The 15,603-nt window shown below is 52.1% G+C and overlaps 1 protein-coding gene across 2 annotated transcripts in view; it reads left to right on the plus strand.

Annotated features, from left to right (window-relative positions):
- The first annotated feature begins 6,161 nt into the window (after nt 1-6,161).
- The window catches only part of ANKRD33B (ankyrin repeat domain 33B), a 71,060-nt gene continuing 61,618 nt past the window's right edge, over nt 6,162-15,603 (plus strand). Inside the window, exon 1 of one of the 2 annotated variants that reach the window (XM_034998862.1) lies at nt 6,162-6,648. In XM_034998862.1, coding sequence (XP_034854753.1) covers nt 6,295-6,648 — 354 coding nt within the window. In that variant the 5' untranslated portion in view covers nt 6,162-6,294. The remainder of the gene's footprint in view (nt 6,649-15,603) is intronic. The other variant, XM_034998863.1, reaches the window with a different exon arrangement.

Below are 15,603 nucleotides of genomic sequence, written 5' to 3' on the forward strand. Positions count from 1 at the left end.
TTGCCTAAGTTAAAGAGTTTTAAAGAAATTTACTGAAGTGTGGTATATGTTGGGGAAAATTGTAAGGGTATAGGCTGATGAGTTATCTCAAAGTGAACCCCCTCTGTGCAACCATCTCTCAGGACAACAAATAAGGGCATGAAATTCCAAGTGTCCCACACACCTCCTTGACCCCTTCCCCATCACTCTCCCACCTCCTCCCCAAAGGTAAACGTTATTCAGATTTCCAGCAAAAGAGTTCAGTGTTCAAAAAATGAAATTCAACCAAGCAAATGTGAAGTTCTAATTGGTTTTATTAAATGATTCATGAATCAGGTGGCATTCCATCTAGCAAGTGGGGGAGAGCTCCAAGGAGTCCTACAAAATGGAAGTTTTTTATAGAAAGTTATTAGCAAAAGGAAAGAAAGGATAGGTTCAGGGGAGATCACCCTACCTTAAGGGGAAGGGTGGGGGTCTTATTATGCAGATTACCTCATCAGCCTTGTGTCGGGTGGGGACTGGGGACAGAGAAGGCGCAAGTGACAGGTTACTTCAGTAACGCTTCCCTCGGGAGCTCTTGGTGTGGGCAAAGCCAGGGAGATGGGAGGATGGTCCCAGAGGGAAGAGCCTTGAGGACCCTGACACTGGAGAGTCAGGTTGTCTGCTAGGACCAAGGGGTCGTGGCAGGGGTGTGGGGGTAGAAAGTGGGAAGTGTCTAGTTAGCAAAAATCAAGAATGGGCACAAACATTGGCAAATGGCTGGAAGAACCTCCCAGTGTGGTGACCACACCCACATTTTTAGGACCCTTCTCTTTTAGCATGGTGAGCTAGAGAAGGGGATGCTAAAGCAAAGAGCCCTAAGAGTGCTGGTTTGGGGAAAAAAGAAACAGTTTAGTATGAGATATTTTGGGGATTTAGGGAAAACATTTTAGAAAAATAGACTGATATATAGTTCAGAAATGGGGCCATTCCCCTGACCACCTAGAGAAGGGCCCGGGAATCTGGGGCTCAAGGAGTGGAGACTGGCATGGTGAGTGGTGACAAACTATTTGCCAATAGAGAGCGAGAGAATTAGGTGACATGAAAACAATTGTGATGCTGTGTCCTCTGGTGCGTGTTGGTGGACATGATCCTGCCAGGGAGAATGGGGACCACCGGAGCCGCCCCTTGGCCATCTAGGGCAAGACAACAGCGACGCGGGTCACCTTACCGCACCTCTCACCCAACACACATGCGTTGTTAGGCTTGAGTGAGGGTTATAACGACCAGTGCCACAGCCAACACGTGTGGTCAGCCAGCCAAAGCACCCACCTCCCACCAGCATGCCTCCCGTTTTGTGTCACAGACAGACTCTGGTCGAGCTGCTCCCCTCAACAGAGGCAGCCTCTCGGCACGAACACCTAAGTTCAAGGGTGTGATCAAGGGCCTGCCCTCTGTGGGGTCCTCACCACACTAGCCGTAGCTTTTCAGAGCAGGACCAAGCTGGAAGGCTTTTCTGTCCCTCCCATCAAATCAGTGCTTAACTAATAAATACTATCAATGAGAAGGACAAGGGACAGGAGGTCTGTGCTAATAAAGAAGAAACCAGAAGCCAGGACTCAAAGGGGGGCCTATCCATGAGACCTCCTTGCAGCCCGGTAGGTGAGGGGGACTCAGAAGCCAGGTGCCACGGCAGCAGATGTGGGCATGAGCCACTGGGGGGCGGGGGGAGGATTCCGTGGAGGAAATCTATGGTAAAATGTGCGTGGATTGTTTAACAAACAACTGTTGAGGGGTGCCTGGGTGGCTCAGTCGTTCAGCGTCTGCCTTCGGCTCAGGTCATGGTCCCAGGGTCATGATCCCAGGGTCCTGGGATCGAGCCCTGCATCGGGCTCCCTGCTCGGCAGGAAGCCTGCTTCTCCCTCTCCCCCTGTTTGTGTTCCCTCTCTCACTGTCTCTCTCTCTCTGTCAAATAAATAAAATCTTTAAAAAACAAACAAACAAAAACCAAACAACTTTTGACATCGCATTTGACTCCCAGAATCGGCCTTCAGAACCTTAACCTCAATCTTTAAAAATAACCAACTTTATTCAGATAAGGACCCAAGGCCTTTTGTCTTTGAGTAAATAGGGCTTCCCTAGCTTTACCCTGTTATTGCTAATTCCCGTCAAGAGCAGGAAAAAGGCAGAAGAATTGGCAAGGGGTGCACACAAGCCATGTACTTCTTCCAAATATCTAACCACAAAGGCAGAAATTCTCCCTAAAAGCAAGGGAAGTTGTTAAATGGTTAGATCCATTCAGCTCACAGAGAGAGGGATCCTGTGTCTGTCAACTGAACTAAGTTAGGGCCTGACAGCAGCTAATCGCTTTAATAAGGAGATCCAGAAATACACACAGAGACTTTTCTTTATATTTCTAAGCAGATCAGAAGTGTAAGCTGGTCTCCGTCATTCTATAGATTGACTGACTACAGGATATTCTAGGTTGCTTCCACGCATTATAATCAACCCAGGGAAATTTGCAAAAACTCCACGTCAAATAATTTTGGTTTACTGAAACTGTGTTTTTAAAAACGAGTGACTGAACTGTGTCCCATTTCCACTGGCTTCTGCTTCTGCAGGAGCTAGCTGCGAACCTCAAAGGCAATGCTCTTCTCCAAACCCTGGTCTTGGAGTGGAATTCTGAGGGGAAGTTGGGAGCCAGACAGTGGAGCTTCTCAGTCTTTATGAAGCCTAGCCGAGGGGACCTAGAGCTACCCCGACACCCCGTTTTCTTCCTTTGACACCAAACACAGGGGCTGGCCTTAATTTCCTTTTAACTGTGGCCGTCATTCAGTCCAGACCCCAAGAAAGCAAGCCCCAAGCCAGCCAACGGGGCTCTCTCCAAAGCCCTAAAAGCAAGCAAACAGCTCTTCTCATTTTAATGAATTTTATTGCTACCCGCCAGGGGACAATAGGGCTAACAAAATCGGTAAACATGCTGCTTTTTCTTCTTGATTTGTAAACAATTTCTCTAGATTCTGGTGTGAATCGTTTGTAATGGGCAGCACAATTAATGTTTTCCCTACAATTAGGGTTTTTCCCCCATTTGGCTTTTTTTGGTTTGTTTTTATTTTCTGAATTAAGTTATATACCCACAGTAATAGACATTCAAAGTCTAGAACCATTGGGTTGCGATTCAATAGTGGCAGAATCATCATAAGAAGCCAGGTCTGTCTGATATCCCAATCCGCTATTCACCCCAAGTCACACTGCCTTTCCTATGGAAAAAATAAAAAGCATTTCCCATTCACCTCACATGGGCTGGTTCTCTCTGCAAACGGCAACATATTTGCAGAACCAGCTCCCTGGAGCAGTTTATATCATCAAGACTTATGGACATCTTAATTTTAATAACAGGGTAAGTTAATACTTATTGTGTGCTAAATTCTAGATGGACGTGCAAAGGTTTAAAACCACTCTCCCATTCCATCCTCCCTCCAGCCCTGGTTGTGAACAGTGGAGTGGACTTGGATTCACTCCATCCTCCATACTCTGCCTTCCAAACGAAGTTGGGGGTGGGAGGCTCCTACAGGTGCATTCCGTTTTCAGTCTTTAAATACACTGCTTGGAACATTGAAAGATTCTCCTGTTGTAGGTGTTACGGTTAGGTGGCCTGTTCCAGAAATAGAACTGAAGTAGTGTATTTTTTTTGGTTATGGTCCAAAGACAAATTATCCAACTAAATCGACAAATTGTGTAATTGTGATATATATAAAACTTAAAAAACCCTCATAAATTAAAATAGTTAATTGAAACCGAAGTCTTGGAGACAATACAATTTCTTGAGATTTAAAGTTATCCTGAGTGTTGGCAGTTTTGATAAGCAACTTTGTCCTTTCTATGCAGATCTTGTACACATAAGTGTTGACTTTTATTAAACATACATATGCCTCGTTTTTTGTTCTCTTAGCAACATTGAGAATCTTTTGTCTTTGTGATAAAAGGGGTGCATTTCTAAAAGGGGAAAATGATCTGCCTGGGTCTGGGGTCTGGTCACTCACAAATGACCAGCTAGTCCTTATTTGGGGCAAACGGCTCCAGAAATTTATCTTTCGAGGGAAAACCCCATTCCAGTGCTATTTGGATCCAAATTTCTAAGAAAGAAAAGGAGGAAGTGGTGAACTCGGAAGATAGGGCCTGAATTCCGTTGCTTAGTGATTGAGTGATGAGGACCACGGGGCGGCCGGACTCCAGAAATGGGTGCGTGTTGCTTGGTTCTAGGGCTGCAGCCCCGCAAAGACCCGGCCCCATCCCCCCGGGATCCTGCCACAGGCCGCTAGGGTTTTCTTTAATACCACCCCTCGCCTGCCGGTGCCCTACTTGGTTGGGAGGAGATGGCTTGCAAACCCAACCCTGCCCTGAGGGGGCACTTCAACTTGTAAATCCCCATGACCTCAAGTAACAGGCTTCTGGAAAGGCTAAAACCACCGTCGACCTTGGAAGGGGGAAATTCCCAGCGGGAATTTATGTAAATTTGGCCGGCTACAGAAAAAGATAGGCGCAGACCTTGATGTGGGTATTTCGGGCTTCAGAAAGAAAGCCCCGAGTACCGGAGGAAGCCAGTGCACCCAGGTCACTGCTAGCTCAGTTCATGGTTGTGTCTTTACTAGAAATCGGGGTCCTCCCCGCCTCCCACCCTCCCGAGCCCCGCGGACGCCAGGTTCTGAGCTGGCAGCGAGCACACCCGAGGCCCCGGTGACCGCCACGGAGGGTCTCGGGGCTTACAAGGCCTCGGAGGTCAACCCTGCTCGGGCCCCCCACGGCTCACACAGGGTAGTTTTGACCGTGTTCCCCACTGAGCCCCTCAGCTTGCCCTCCCAGGCCAGGGATCCTCAAGTTGGCCCCCGATGGCTTCGTCCGTCTGGTTGTGTCCACCTTTGGGCCCCGAGGGCCTTGCACGGGCTGGCCCATGGTGGGCACGCTATCACCAGCGGTGAAAAGGCAAGGAAGGAGAGGGGCAGAGAGGGGTGGTTGTGTCCCTGGTGGTATCCGCATCCCCCCCCCCCCCCGCCCCGATCCAAACAGTTTCTGCCAAAGGTGTGACTCCTCCAACCCAGGCTCTCCACAGCGCCTCCACGCAGAGCCATTTCCGCGGGGATTTGGCCCGCCGCACACTCTCTTCCCCGAGGCCGGGGCTCCCCGCGGCAAATCACCGCCAGCACCGGGACAACCCCGGAGAAGCCAGGCCCGGGCGGCGTGGGCTGGAACTGGACCGCGGCAGCCTCCTGCGGGCCCGCTCTCTGCGTTTGGCAGCCAGCCCCGAGCCAGAGCCCGGTCGCGGCCTCACGCGGTTCTCGGTCTTGACTCCGCAGATCCAGGCACCGTGACATGGGCTGGGAGTGGGGGAGGAGGGCACCCCTCAAGCTCTGGCCTGGAGCCTTTCCTTTTCACCCAGTGTGCCCACCCGAGCCCTTAAGACATCACGCTAGCGTGGCTCTTTTAGGAGCAACCTGCGAGCCACAGCTGCCCGAGTTCTGCGTGATCGGGGGACTCTGCGGACCGTCCCCTCCGGAAGCTCCCAGTTCAAAGGGGCGCGGCCCCGGGCCCCCTCGGTGGACTCCGCGTACTGTGCACCCACTCGTCCTCCGTGCCCTTGTCCCCGGCGATTCCCCGGTCTTAAGCTCGGAGTGGAGTTGGCCCCGGAGCCCGGTCTCCTGAGGCGGCGGAGAAACGAGCTCGGCGGCTCCGGTGCCGCGAAATTGTTGCAACCCCGGCCGGGAGGCCTGACGCCCTGGGCGGTGCCGGGCCCCGGGGTTTGGAGGTTCCCGACGCGGGAAGCAGGCTCAGCTCGCGGCGTCCCCCGACCCCCACCCTCGCCCTCAGCCCCCGGGGCCGCCGAAGGGGGGCGGGGCCGCTCGCCGCCCGAGACACGGGCCTCGGGTTCTCCAGTTACGGCTTCTGCTTCTCCCGCGCGTGCCTCTCTCGGCTCCGGGGCAAGGCGGCCGGGTGCGCTGGCCCCGCGGCGCCCCGAGGCCTCGCTCCGCTCTGAACTTTTGCCGGGCGCCGGGCGCCGGGCGGGGGAGCCCGGGGCGCGCGCCTCCTCCCGTGCGGCCGCCCCGCCCTCCTCCCCGCCCGGTCCCCGCCCGCGCCCGCCCGCCCGCCGCGCCCGGAAAGCCCCCGCGGCTCCTCCCACCCCCGAGGGGCTTTCTCCAGCCTCCGGTGACTTTAGTCTCGGAGCGCGGCTGCCCGGCGCTCGTTTCCGCCGGGCTGGAGCGCGCGGAGCCCCGCTCTTCTGGGGCCGCGGGGGACGAGGGGCGGTGACCTCGGCGCACGCCCCGCGCCCCGGCCGCCAGCATGGTGTTGCTGGCGGGGCCCGGGCCGGAGGGCGGCGGGGCGCGCCGCGTGTCCCCGCAGACGCCGTCCCCACCCCGGGACGCTCTGGACGGGGAGGACCCTGCCGACTACGAGGAGTACGAGGACTTCTCGTGTCTGCCCGACACCCACAGCATCGCCTCGGACGACTCCTTCTACCCCGTCGGAGGCGAGGAGGAATACGGCACCGCGAGTGCGGAGAGCGTGCCGGAGGGCGTCCCGGAGGAGGCGACCCTCCTGCGCGCCGCCTGCGCCAACGACGTGGGGCTGCTGAGGGCGCTGGTGCGGCGGGGACTGAGCGCCGAGGAGGTGCAGGAGACCGACCGCAACGGCCGGGTAAGTTGGCGTCCCCGCCGGGGTGGGATCCCCTCCGCCCGCCCTCCCACTCCGCGTCACCCTGATCCCGGCTCTGTCCAGTCCCGCGCGCCTTGGCCGCTGTGCTGCGGCTCGTGTGGAGCCCTGGGCGGCCCTGCGCCTCCCCGGCCGGGCTCGCAGTCTGGGCGGCAGCGGCGGCGGGGTGCGAGGGTGGCAGTGGAGCGTTGCCGCAGGTCGCAGCGCCGCGGGAGACGCCGCTAGGCTCGAGTCCTCACCGCCTCCCTTTGGTTTCCCGCCCCCGGAGTCCTCCTGTCCTTGAATTCCCCCGCCCCCAGCCCCGGGGGCCCGCGCTCGGATCCGGGTTGGAAGCCCCTCAGCGGGTCTTCTCCATCTGGGCCCTTCTGACCGTTACCCTTCCTGGCCTGCAGGGACAACGTCCTGCCCCGAGCCCCAATTGCCACCCCGGCCCCCCGGCCCCTCCGCTGCCCTTGCCCTTTCTCCTCCACGCCCGAACACGGACGGGCTCCTGCAGGCCCCGGGGAGTCGGAGTTTCCTCCCGGATCGCCTGCCCCCCTCCCGGAGCCCCCAGCCCCGCGGCGCCCCGCGAGCGTGGTCTCCGACTTCGCCGCCCGCGTGGCCACTGCCCCGAGCCAGGGCCGGCCGGGGTCCCCCGAGCAGGGCCTGGGAAGGCTGTGGAGGCGGAGACACCCACCCCGCAGGGCAGGCGAGGTTGCGGGGGAGGTGGAGGGAGGCACGAGGTATCCCTTAGTCACGTCAGGACTCAGAGATAGCAGGAAACATTTTGAAAAGGGAAGACAAAGTTGGCTTTCGAAGACTTGAGAACGCCTGGCTCACAGGACAACCCACCCAACCCTCGGAGGGACACACTGCAGAGGGACCCCAGCGGCCGAGCGCCCGGGACTCCCTCTGGGTCGGCAGCTGCTCACCTGAGTGTCACAGTCTCCGGTCCGGTCCGGCGGGACCCGCAGCCTCAGCCTCGCACAGATCGGGAGTGCAAGTGCTTTTTACCCCGGAGCCTGTGGCTGACAGTTTTACTCGGGATCTCGGGGACCCTGTGCCTTCCGTTTATCTCCGGAGCGGGGTGCTGTGTGTCCCCCTGTGGTTTGGGCTGGGCTCAGTCATGGAGGAGCCTGCCAGTGTCACTTTCTGCTTCCACCCTTGGGCGGCTTGCTTGACACAGCATTTGAAAGCAGGGAAGGGACTATGCTTGGTGTCGTGTGTCGCCAGCGCTGGCCCAGAGGCCCCGGAGCCCTGGAGGTGTTAGGAGCCCGGGCAGTGCCTGCACCCCTCCTTCCCTCCGCCCTCACGGGGGGTGGGCTGCTGGGGCTGTTTCTGCAGCTCTACTTTGGCTTTTACTAAGGTGCGTTTTCACACACAGGTGTTTATAGGAGACCTCTCTTGCCTGAAGCAGGTAGCAGGGCCTGCTTTTAAGGAAGCTTCGCAAAGATCAGGAAGAACGTGGTGGGGGGCTGGTCGGTCCCATCTCCTGAGCAGCCTGGGGTGTCCAGGCGGCTGGGGTGGGCAGAGGCCAAGCTGCTTTGAGGCTCCACTTTATGGGCCCAGCTTTATGATGTTTCCTTTGGGGGCAACAAATAAAAGTTTGGGGACTGCTGCATTCTAGCCATCTGAGAACAATATAAACAGCCCGTGGCTAGGGGGTTTCTGGGCTTCTTTTGAAAGCCACTCCCCAGCATAGGGTCCGGGGAGGGCAATGGAACTGGACAGAAGGACAGGTTCCAGCCTCTCTGCCTCGGTTTCCTAGTTGTACCTCCCAGGGTCGTGAGCATGAAACCCCCTAATGCACATGACACTGACAATAGCCCTCGTTAACCATCCCCTCCTGTTTCTTGTCAGCCTCCTCCCGGCTGGGAAGAACACATCCTCCAGCACTTTTTCCTTCTGCCAGGCGAAGTTTTTTTTCTCTCTGCTGTTCCCCTTGATTGCAGCATCTCCCTTTGTTTCTCTGCGTTGAGTCTCCTCCTCTCTGCTCCCCACCAAATCATGATGGAGAAATGGTACATGGCTGGCAAATGGCAAGACCCCTGGGCTCTTGTATCTTCTGATCAGAAGGAGCAAGTCCTGTGTTCTGCGCTTTGGGGGAGAGGGAGGCCAGAGCTTCTCTTCTTCCCAGTGGCTCCTAGATTCTGTTGATCAAACAGCCTCCGTCTTCCTATAAAAACTGCGAATAAAGTGCTGTAAAGGGCCAATGCACGACCAATGGCAAATGGGACAGCGAGTCATTGCAGATGTGTTTCTTGTTAGGCAACGGTCAGGTACTGTAGGGGACCGGAAGAGAAATCAACAGTCCTTGCCTTTGAGAGTTGGCCCTTTATTTGAGGAGAGCACTCACAATAATAGTACCTGGTGCTTAGAGAGGAAGACTACCTGGTGCTTGGAGCCCGAGGCAGGGTCCCAGAAGGCAGTCCAAAGAGATACAGAGCAAGTGTCTTCAATGCAAGGAGCTCCGACAATCCTGGGAGCCTAGTGAGGACAGACTTGGGGGGCTGTGGAGGGAGGATGTTCTGGTCAGCTGACCGAGCCAAGGGGTGGTGGGGGGGGCAGTATGGTTGGTTGTGCTGTGGTACGGGGCGGGGGGGTATATGGGAGCCAGAGCTGGAGAGGAGAGGCCAACCCGGGTCTGGTGGCAAGAGGCCAGCCAGAGGAGCTGGCTAAAAAACAGGAAATTGGGAAGTGAACTGGTTTCAGTGTGATAGTGTTCAACCTTCTGGCAGAGGTGTGCTCACTCACTGCCTTCAGGTCTCAGGGGCACCTTCTCAGGTAGCACCTTCTCAGGAAGGGCTTTTGTCGTATCCCAGTCTAGCCTGCAGCACCTGGAGCGGGGTAAACACAATCCAGGGGTTCAGGGATTGAGAGGGGTCACTTGAGAGAGCAGCTGACATTTGACTAAGATGTAGAGAAGATAATGTGGGGGAAAGCGCTGCAGGTAGTGGAGCGGCAAGTGCAAAGGCCCTGAGGCATGAGCCCTTTGGGCCTGATCTACAAGCTTATCACAATTAGTGATAGTAAAAACCTTACAGAAAGCCCTAGAGAGAAGTTTGGTGGAATAGAGGGGTACTTGCTCCATCTAGAGAATGTGCAGCTCACAGGTCCTGCCCACAGCCAGCTTCCTAGAAGAAAAATGTCTCTAAAGGCTTTGAAAGGATTTCTGGGTACATTTGTTGAGCTAATGATCTCCGGTCAATTAAGAAGGGAGTTCTGCCCAAGCTGACAGATGTTTCATTCGGTTTGAGTAACCAAGGATCAGATGTGTCTTGTTTAAGAAAATGTGTTCATTCCTGGCTCCTGAGATGGGTACTATCTTGGGTGTGGCTCAGCATACAGTTTTCTTCTAAAATATTTATTGCTCTAAAAGGATCGCAAAATTTAATATGCAACATGTAAATATTTGTCAAATAATTCTCCAGTAACATTCAAAGTGTGCTCTTGCTGTCATTTAGATTTATGGTTGTTTTGTTCCCTGTGACTTGGGGACGGTGAAAGCTGCCATAATTCTTTTTCATAATTCTTCTCTTCCTCTTATTATCTCCCGAGATTCACCTTTATGGAGGTGACAGCTCTGGAGACAGCCCTGAAACCAAAAGGACGTGTTTGTGCTGCTTTCATTGTTGTAGAAAGGCAGTTCGAATGTCAGACAGCTCTTGAACCAAATTAGGCCCAATTATGCTAAATTTAAAATATTGCCCTCCTTTCTTGATGTCATTCTCAGGCATGTTTAAATTCTAGGGGCTCTCCAAAGGCCCCGCCCCCCAGTTGCTCTCTAGGCTCAGCCAATTTGCTGTCTAGGCTCAGCCAAACCCACACCACCCACCCAGCATGGGGGTGTCTCCCTTTACTCGTGGGGGAGCTTAATGTTTTATAGATTTGCAGCAGTGACCGGGACCTTTATCTTGACACACACACGAGAAAAAAAAATCGTGTTTGAGTTTTGGTTTTGTTTTTTCGAATGCCACAGAAGGATTGACAGACTTTGGAATCCCCTTTCCCGAAAATGAGAAATCAAGTTGTTGGGAATTCACACCCAGCCCTCTGCCTTCACCAGGCCTCAGGCCTCCTGCACTGCATGTGCTTAGAATGGGGCTAGTCTCGATAGAAGGAGAATTCTGGCCTCCATAGGTTTGAGGGCCATCAAGCCTGGGGAGCTTGTGGGCAGGGAGCTTGACTTTGCTACTTGGGGATGTATGTTAGTGTGTTATTTCTGATGTGTGGGGGAGGGACACGGAAGGGAGGATGAGCAGATTAGACCAGAGCCCAAGGGGCAGGAGCAGAGAAGTGGTCAGCTGAAGTGGGCATGTGGCAGGCAGGCTGACAGATGTCTATCTGCTTCTTCCTCCCCACGGACCATGGCGAGGGTGGGGGGGGGTGGGCTTAGGGGTGTCCCTCTGGGCCCAGCAGCAGTAGAGAGGTCCATGCCTTTTTTTTTGTATCTTGTTTTTTATTTTATTTTTTTAAAGGAATTTTTTTATTTTAAAGATTTTATTTATTTATTTGAGAGGGAGAGAATGAGAGACAGAGAGCATGAGAGGGGGGAGGGTCAGAGGGAGAAGCAGACCCCCTGCCGAGCAGGGAGCCCGATGCGGGACTCGATCCCGGGACTCCAGGATCATGACCTGAGCCGAAGGCAGTCGCTTAACCAACTGAGCCACCCAGGCGCCCTAAAGGACTTAATTTTTTAAGGACAGTTTTAGATTCACAGCAAAATTGAGGGGAAGGTACAGAGATTTCCCATCTACCTCCTGCCCCAACACGTGCACAGGCTCCCCCATGACCAATATGTGCAAGCAGAGTTGTGCATTTGTTACAACTGATGAACCCACACTGACACATTATCACCCAAAGTCCACGGTTTGCACGATGGTTCCGTCTTGGTTTTGTGCATCCTGTGGGTTTGGGCAAGTGTTAATGACATGTGTCCACCATTATAATATCGTTAAGAGTATCCCACGTGTTTCTGACACAAGTGTGGCAGGTCTCTGTGGCCACAACTATGCCAGATGCCACGTAACTGAAAACTCAAGGGTGTGTACAACAGTAAACATTTTGCTAAGGATGGCACAGCTCGGGCTCCTGAGTGGCTCAGTCGGTTAAGCGACTGCCTTCGGCTCAGGTCATGATTCCGGAGTCCCAGGATCGAGTCCCGCATCGGGCTCCCTGCTCGGCGGGGAGTCTGCTTCTCCCTCTGACCCTCCCCCCTCTCATGTGCTCTCTCTCTCTCTCATTCTCTCTCTCTCAAATAAATAAAAAAAAAAAAAAAAAAAAAAAAGGATGGCGCAGCTCCGCTGATCTGGGCTGGACTTGCGTTCAGCTGGAGTTGGCTGCGGCTGGCAGGACCAGGAAGGTCTTCTCTGCGGGTGACTCTGCCCCGTGTGGTTTCTCATCCTCCAGCAGGCTGGCCTGGGCTGGTTCTCCAGGGCGGGCTAAGGGTTTCAAGAGAGCAAGCGGAGCTTACGAGGTTCGAGGTCACTTCTGCTGACGGAAGTCTCAAGGCCCCAGATCTACCCTCTTCAGGGGGAGTTTGCTTTTGTTTGTAAAAGGATGTTATTTGCCAACCCTGAGCACTTACTTGTTTATTTTAAATTTAGTTTTATGAAGGAACATTTCAGGTGGGTACCCAAGTAGAGGGTACCGAAAGCCTCCACATCCTAACGATCCAGCACCAGGAAGCCATCTGCTTCCAAAGTTCTGTTTTAATTTTCACAGGAAAGGGTGGTTTTTGATGCTGCTTTTCGTGTGTTTGTGTGGATGAAGATTTCAGAAATTTAGGAAGACCATTGTCATGGGATTTCAAAGATTTATTTATTTATTTTAGAGAGAGAAAGAGAAAGAGAGAGACAGAGAGACGGAGCACGGAGGGGAGGGGCAGAGGGAGAGGGAGAGAGAATCCTCAAGCAGAACCCGCCCCACCGCCCGCAGCATGGAGCCCAACCTGAAGCTGAGATCACGACCTGAGCTGCAACCAAAAGTTGGATGCCCAAACGACTGAGCCCCTCAGGCGCCCCCATCGTCATGGGATTTTAGAGCCGGGTTATTTGTCTCCACCTTTTTGCAGTAGGACAGAGTGAGGCTGAGAGGAGAGGGCATCTAGTGCGTCAGGAGAGGTGGGTTCTGGAGGGACCCTGGAGCTGCTTCTGCTGCTCCTTGGAACCCCGGTGGGCTTCTCCAAGTGGCTTCTGAGCTTTTACCCTTGCTTCCTCCCGGCTGGGCATGAGAAATGGGAGAGTGGTTGGCTGATTTTGAGCATCTGATTTCTTGTAAAGAAATCCTATACTTGTAAAGAAAGACCGAGGGAGAGATGTTACAGAAATCTAAAATAATAACAGGGTATATCATTTATTCATCTGACATTTATATCAGTATAATTGGCAAACCATTCAGAGCGATTTTGCGTGACATGTGGCTATGACATAGCAAATGCTCTAAGTACTATTTAATTAATTATAAATCACTAAAATCCAAGCCATCCTATCAGAACTTTAGGTCAGTAACTCTTTAAAGCTTATAGGATAACGCATATTTTCTCTTCTTCCTCTGTCCGTTATAGTAACATCTATTTTTCCAGGGAAGTGTCCTATTTTTTTCTAAGTTTTTAAGGCCAGTCGTCTGAAGTTTCTATAGAGTTCTCTTTTTAATGTTTGTTATTACTGTCTTATATCCTCTTTTTCTATATTTTTGAGTTTGTGCTGTTTCTCATTTGTGACAAATATTATAAAAAAAAAAAATCTATCCAGTCCGTCCTTTCGGAGAGTCAGCTTTTGCTCTGGATCCGTTTCTTCACTCTTTCATCAGTTTCTGCTTTTTTTAAAAAAATTATTTCCTACTGTCAGGTTTATTCTACCTATAGTTTTCTCTTGAAGTATCAGTTTTGCTTTTCCCCCAAGTTTGGTATGTAGTATTTTCTCATTGTTCTGTTCTAATTTACCTTAGGCTTTCTTTTCTTCTTTTTTTGATCTAGAAGTTATTTAGAATTATGTGTAACATTTTAAAAATATATATTTTTTGAGCTTTATTAAATGAATTTTTAAAACCTGATTCAGAGAATATGGTCTTTGTGACACTTTGAAATTTCTTGAGACTGGCCTTACAGCCTTTTATTGGGCCGGTAATTCTAAATTATAACCATGTGATAGTCTGATTTCTCCAAATTAAGTCAAACAGTTCCATACATAAGATAATATGTAATTCCTTTTAATTAAAAGAAATAAGAAGGTTGTAGTGAAGTTGTTAAAATATGTGAACAAAGAAAATATGTTTCATTCAAGATGATTGGGAAGTAATTTTTTTAGACAGCCTGCTGGAATGCTGGTGTAGGTGCACGCATGTGCATGTGTGCATGTGTGCGCGTGTGCATGCGTGCGAGCACGTGTGTGCGTGTATGCACGCGTGTGCGGGTGTGCACGTGTGCGAGCATGTGTGTATGTGTTCTTAAGAGCTCAGATTTTAAGATGCAGTAGGATATTAAGAATCCTTGATGTCATTCGTGTGTGTGTACATAAAAGAGACGATTTTCAAGCAGTGTTCTTAAATTTGAAAGACAGTTGAAGGTGAATTTTACTTATTTCTACCAAGTCAGAGATAGGAAAGGAAGGGAGATGTGAAATCCCCAGTGACAGTTGGCTTGGCGGCCAAATTGGATCGGAGCCGTGGGATTGAGAGCAATTTCAAAGTAACAAAAACAGATGTATGCTTCCCAAGGCGTATTTATGTCAGCTCTGAATAAGTTCAATCCAAAGTAGGCAAGTGATGGGATATGGAGTCAAGCAAGCATTTCTCTCTGGCTTCTGTTTCTGGATTTAACTGACTCTTGGATTAGATGTAACACCTGCGGAGGGAGGGCCGTTCCAGCTGAGAGAGGCGTGGGCAGCTGGTGGGGAGGTGAGACCAGTGAAGAGGCAGGAGCGTGCTTAGGGGAACTGCCTAGCACAGGCTGTTAAATAAATTTACCATAGCCCACTTTCTGAGACAAAGGGAGGTGCGTGAAGTTGGTTTATACATAAAGGAAGATGGGGGTTTAGGCTGAGTGAAAAAAGTCCATCTCAAAGGAAATGATGCTGTATGATTCATTGGTGTAACATTCTTGGAATAATACAGTTATAGCGACGGAGAACAGCTTATAGGTTGCCAGGGTTAGGGTTTCGGGGAGAGGAGGAGTGGGTGCCCCTCTAACGGGGTAGCAGGAGGGGGCCTGTGGTGATGGCCAGCCCTGCGTCTGGACTGCGGTGGTCTGCACGTGGGTTGACATGACACAGGACCCCTTGCCCCGCCCTACGCCCGAACAAGCTCTGGATTGCAGCAGTGCTCATTTCATGGTGGAGCTCTTGCCCTGTAATTATTGCAGATGTTGACGTTGGGGTGGAAAGCCGAAGTGGGTAGCTTTCTGTAGGTCTATGGCTGTTCACAAGAATGAAATGAAGGAAGGCAACTCTTAAAAATGGTTAAGATGGAAAAACTTTATGTCAGTTTTGCCACCACAAAAAATCGGAAAATTAAATGAAATCATGCATTACCTTTTACCTGTGGCCTTACCACCACAAATAGATCGATTTCTAGAAACTAAAGCAGGATCAGACCTGGTTAATATGTGGGAATGGCACCCAGCGGGCATATTAGATGTTTGAACTGCTGCTACCGTGCACTGTCATCACCTGAGAGCTTTTCCCCAATACGGGATCCCGGGCCCCTCCCTAGACCTACTGGACCACAGTCTGCGCTTTATGCAACTCTTGAGGTGATTGGCACATACAGTTGTTGGAAGAGCGTTAGGACTTTTCTCAGAGCAGAAAACAAGTTTGGTGGCCAAAGATGGCAGGCTCAGGTTGGTTACATGATCCTGGACAAGCCGCACGATCTTTGGATCCTGAGTGTCCTCTAGATCCCCATCTATAAAATGGGAATCTTATTGTGAGGATAACAGTACCTCAGAGGCACCGAGGAGTAGGG

Source organism: Mirounga leonina, unplaced genomic scaffold (genome assembly GCF_011800145.1).
Source record: "Mirounga leonina isolate KUSES-001 unplaced genomic scaffold, KU_Mleo_1.0 Mir_95, whole genome shotgun sequence".
In the NCBI taxonomy this organism is placed as follows: domain Eukaryota; kingdom Metazoa; phylum Chordata; class Mammalia; order Carnivora; family Phocidae; genus Mirounga; species Mirounga leonina.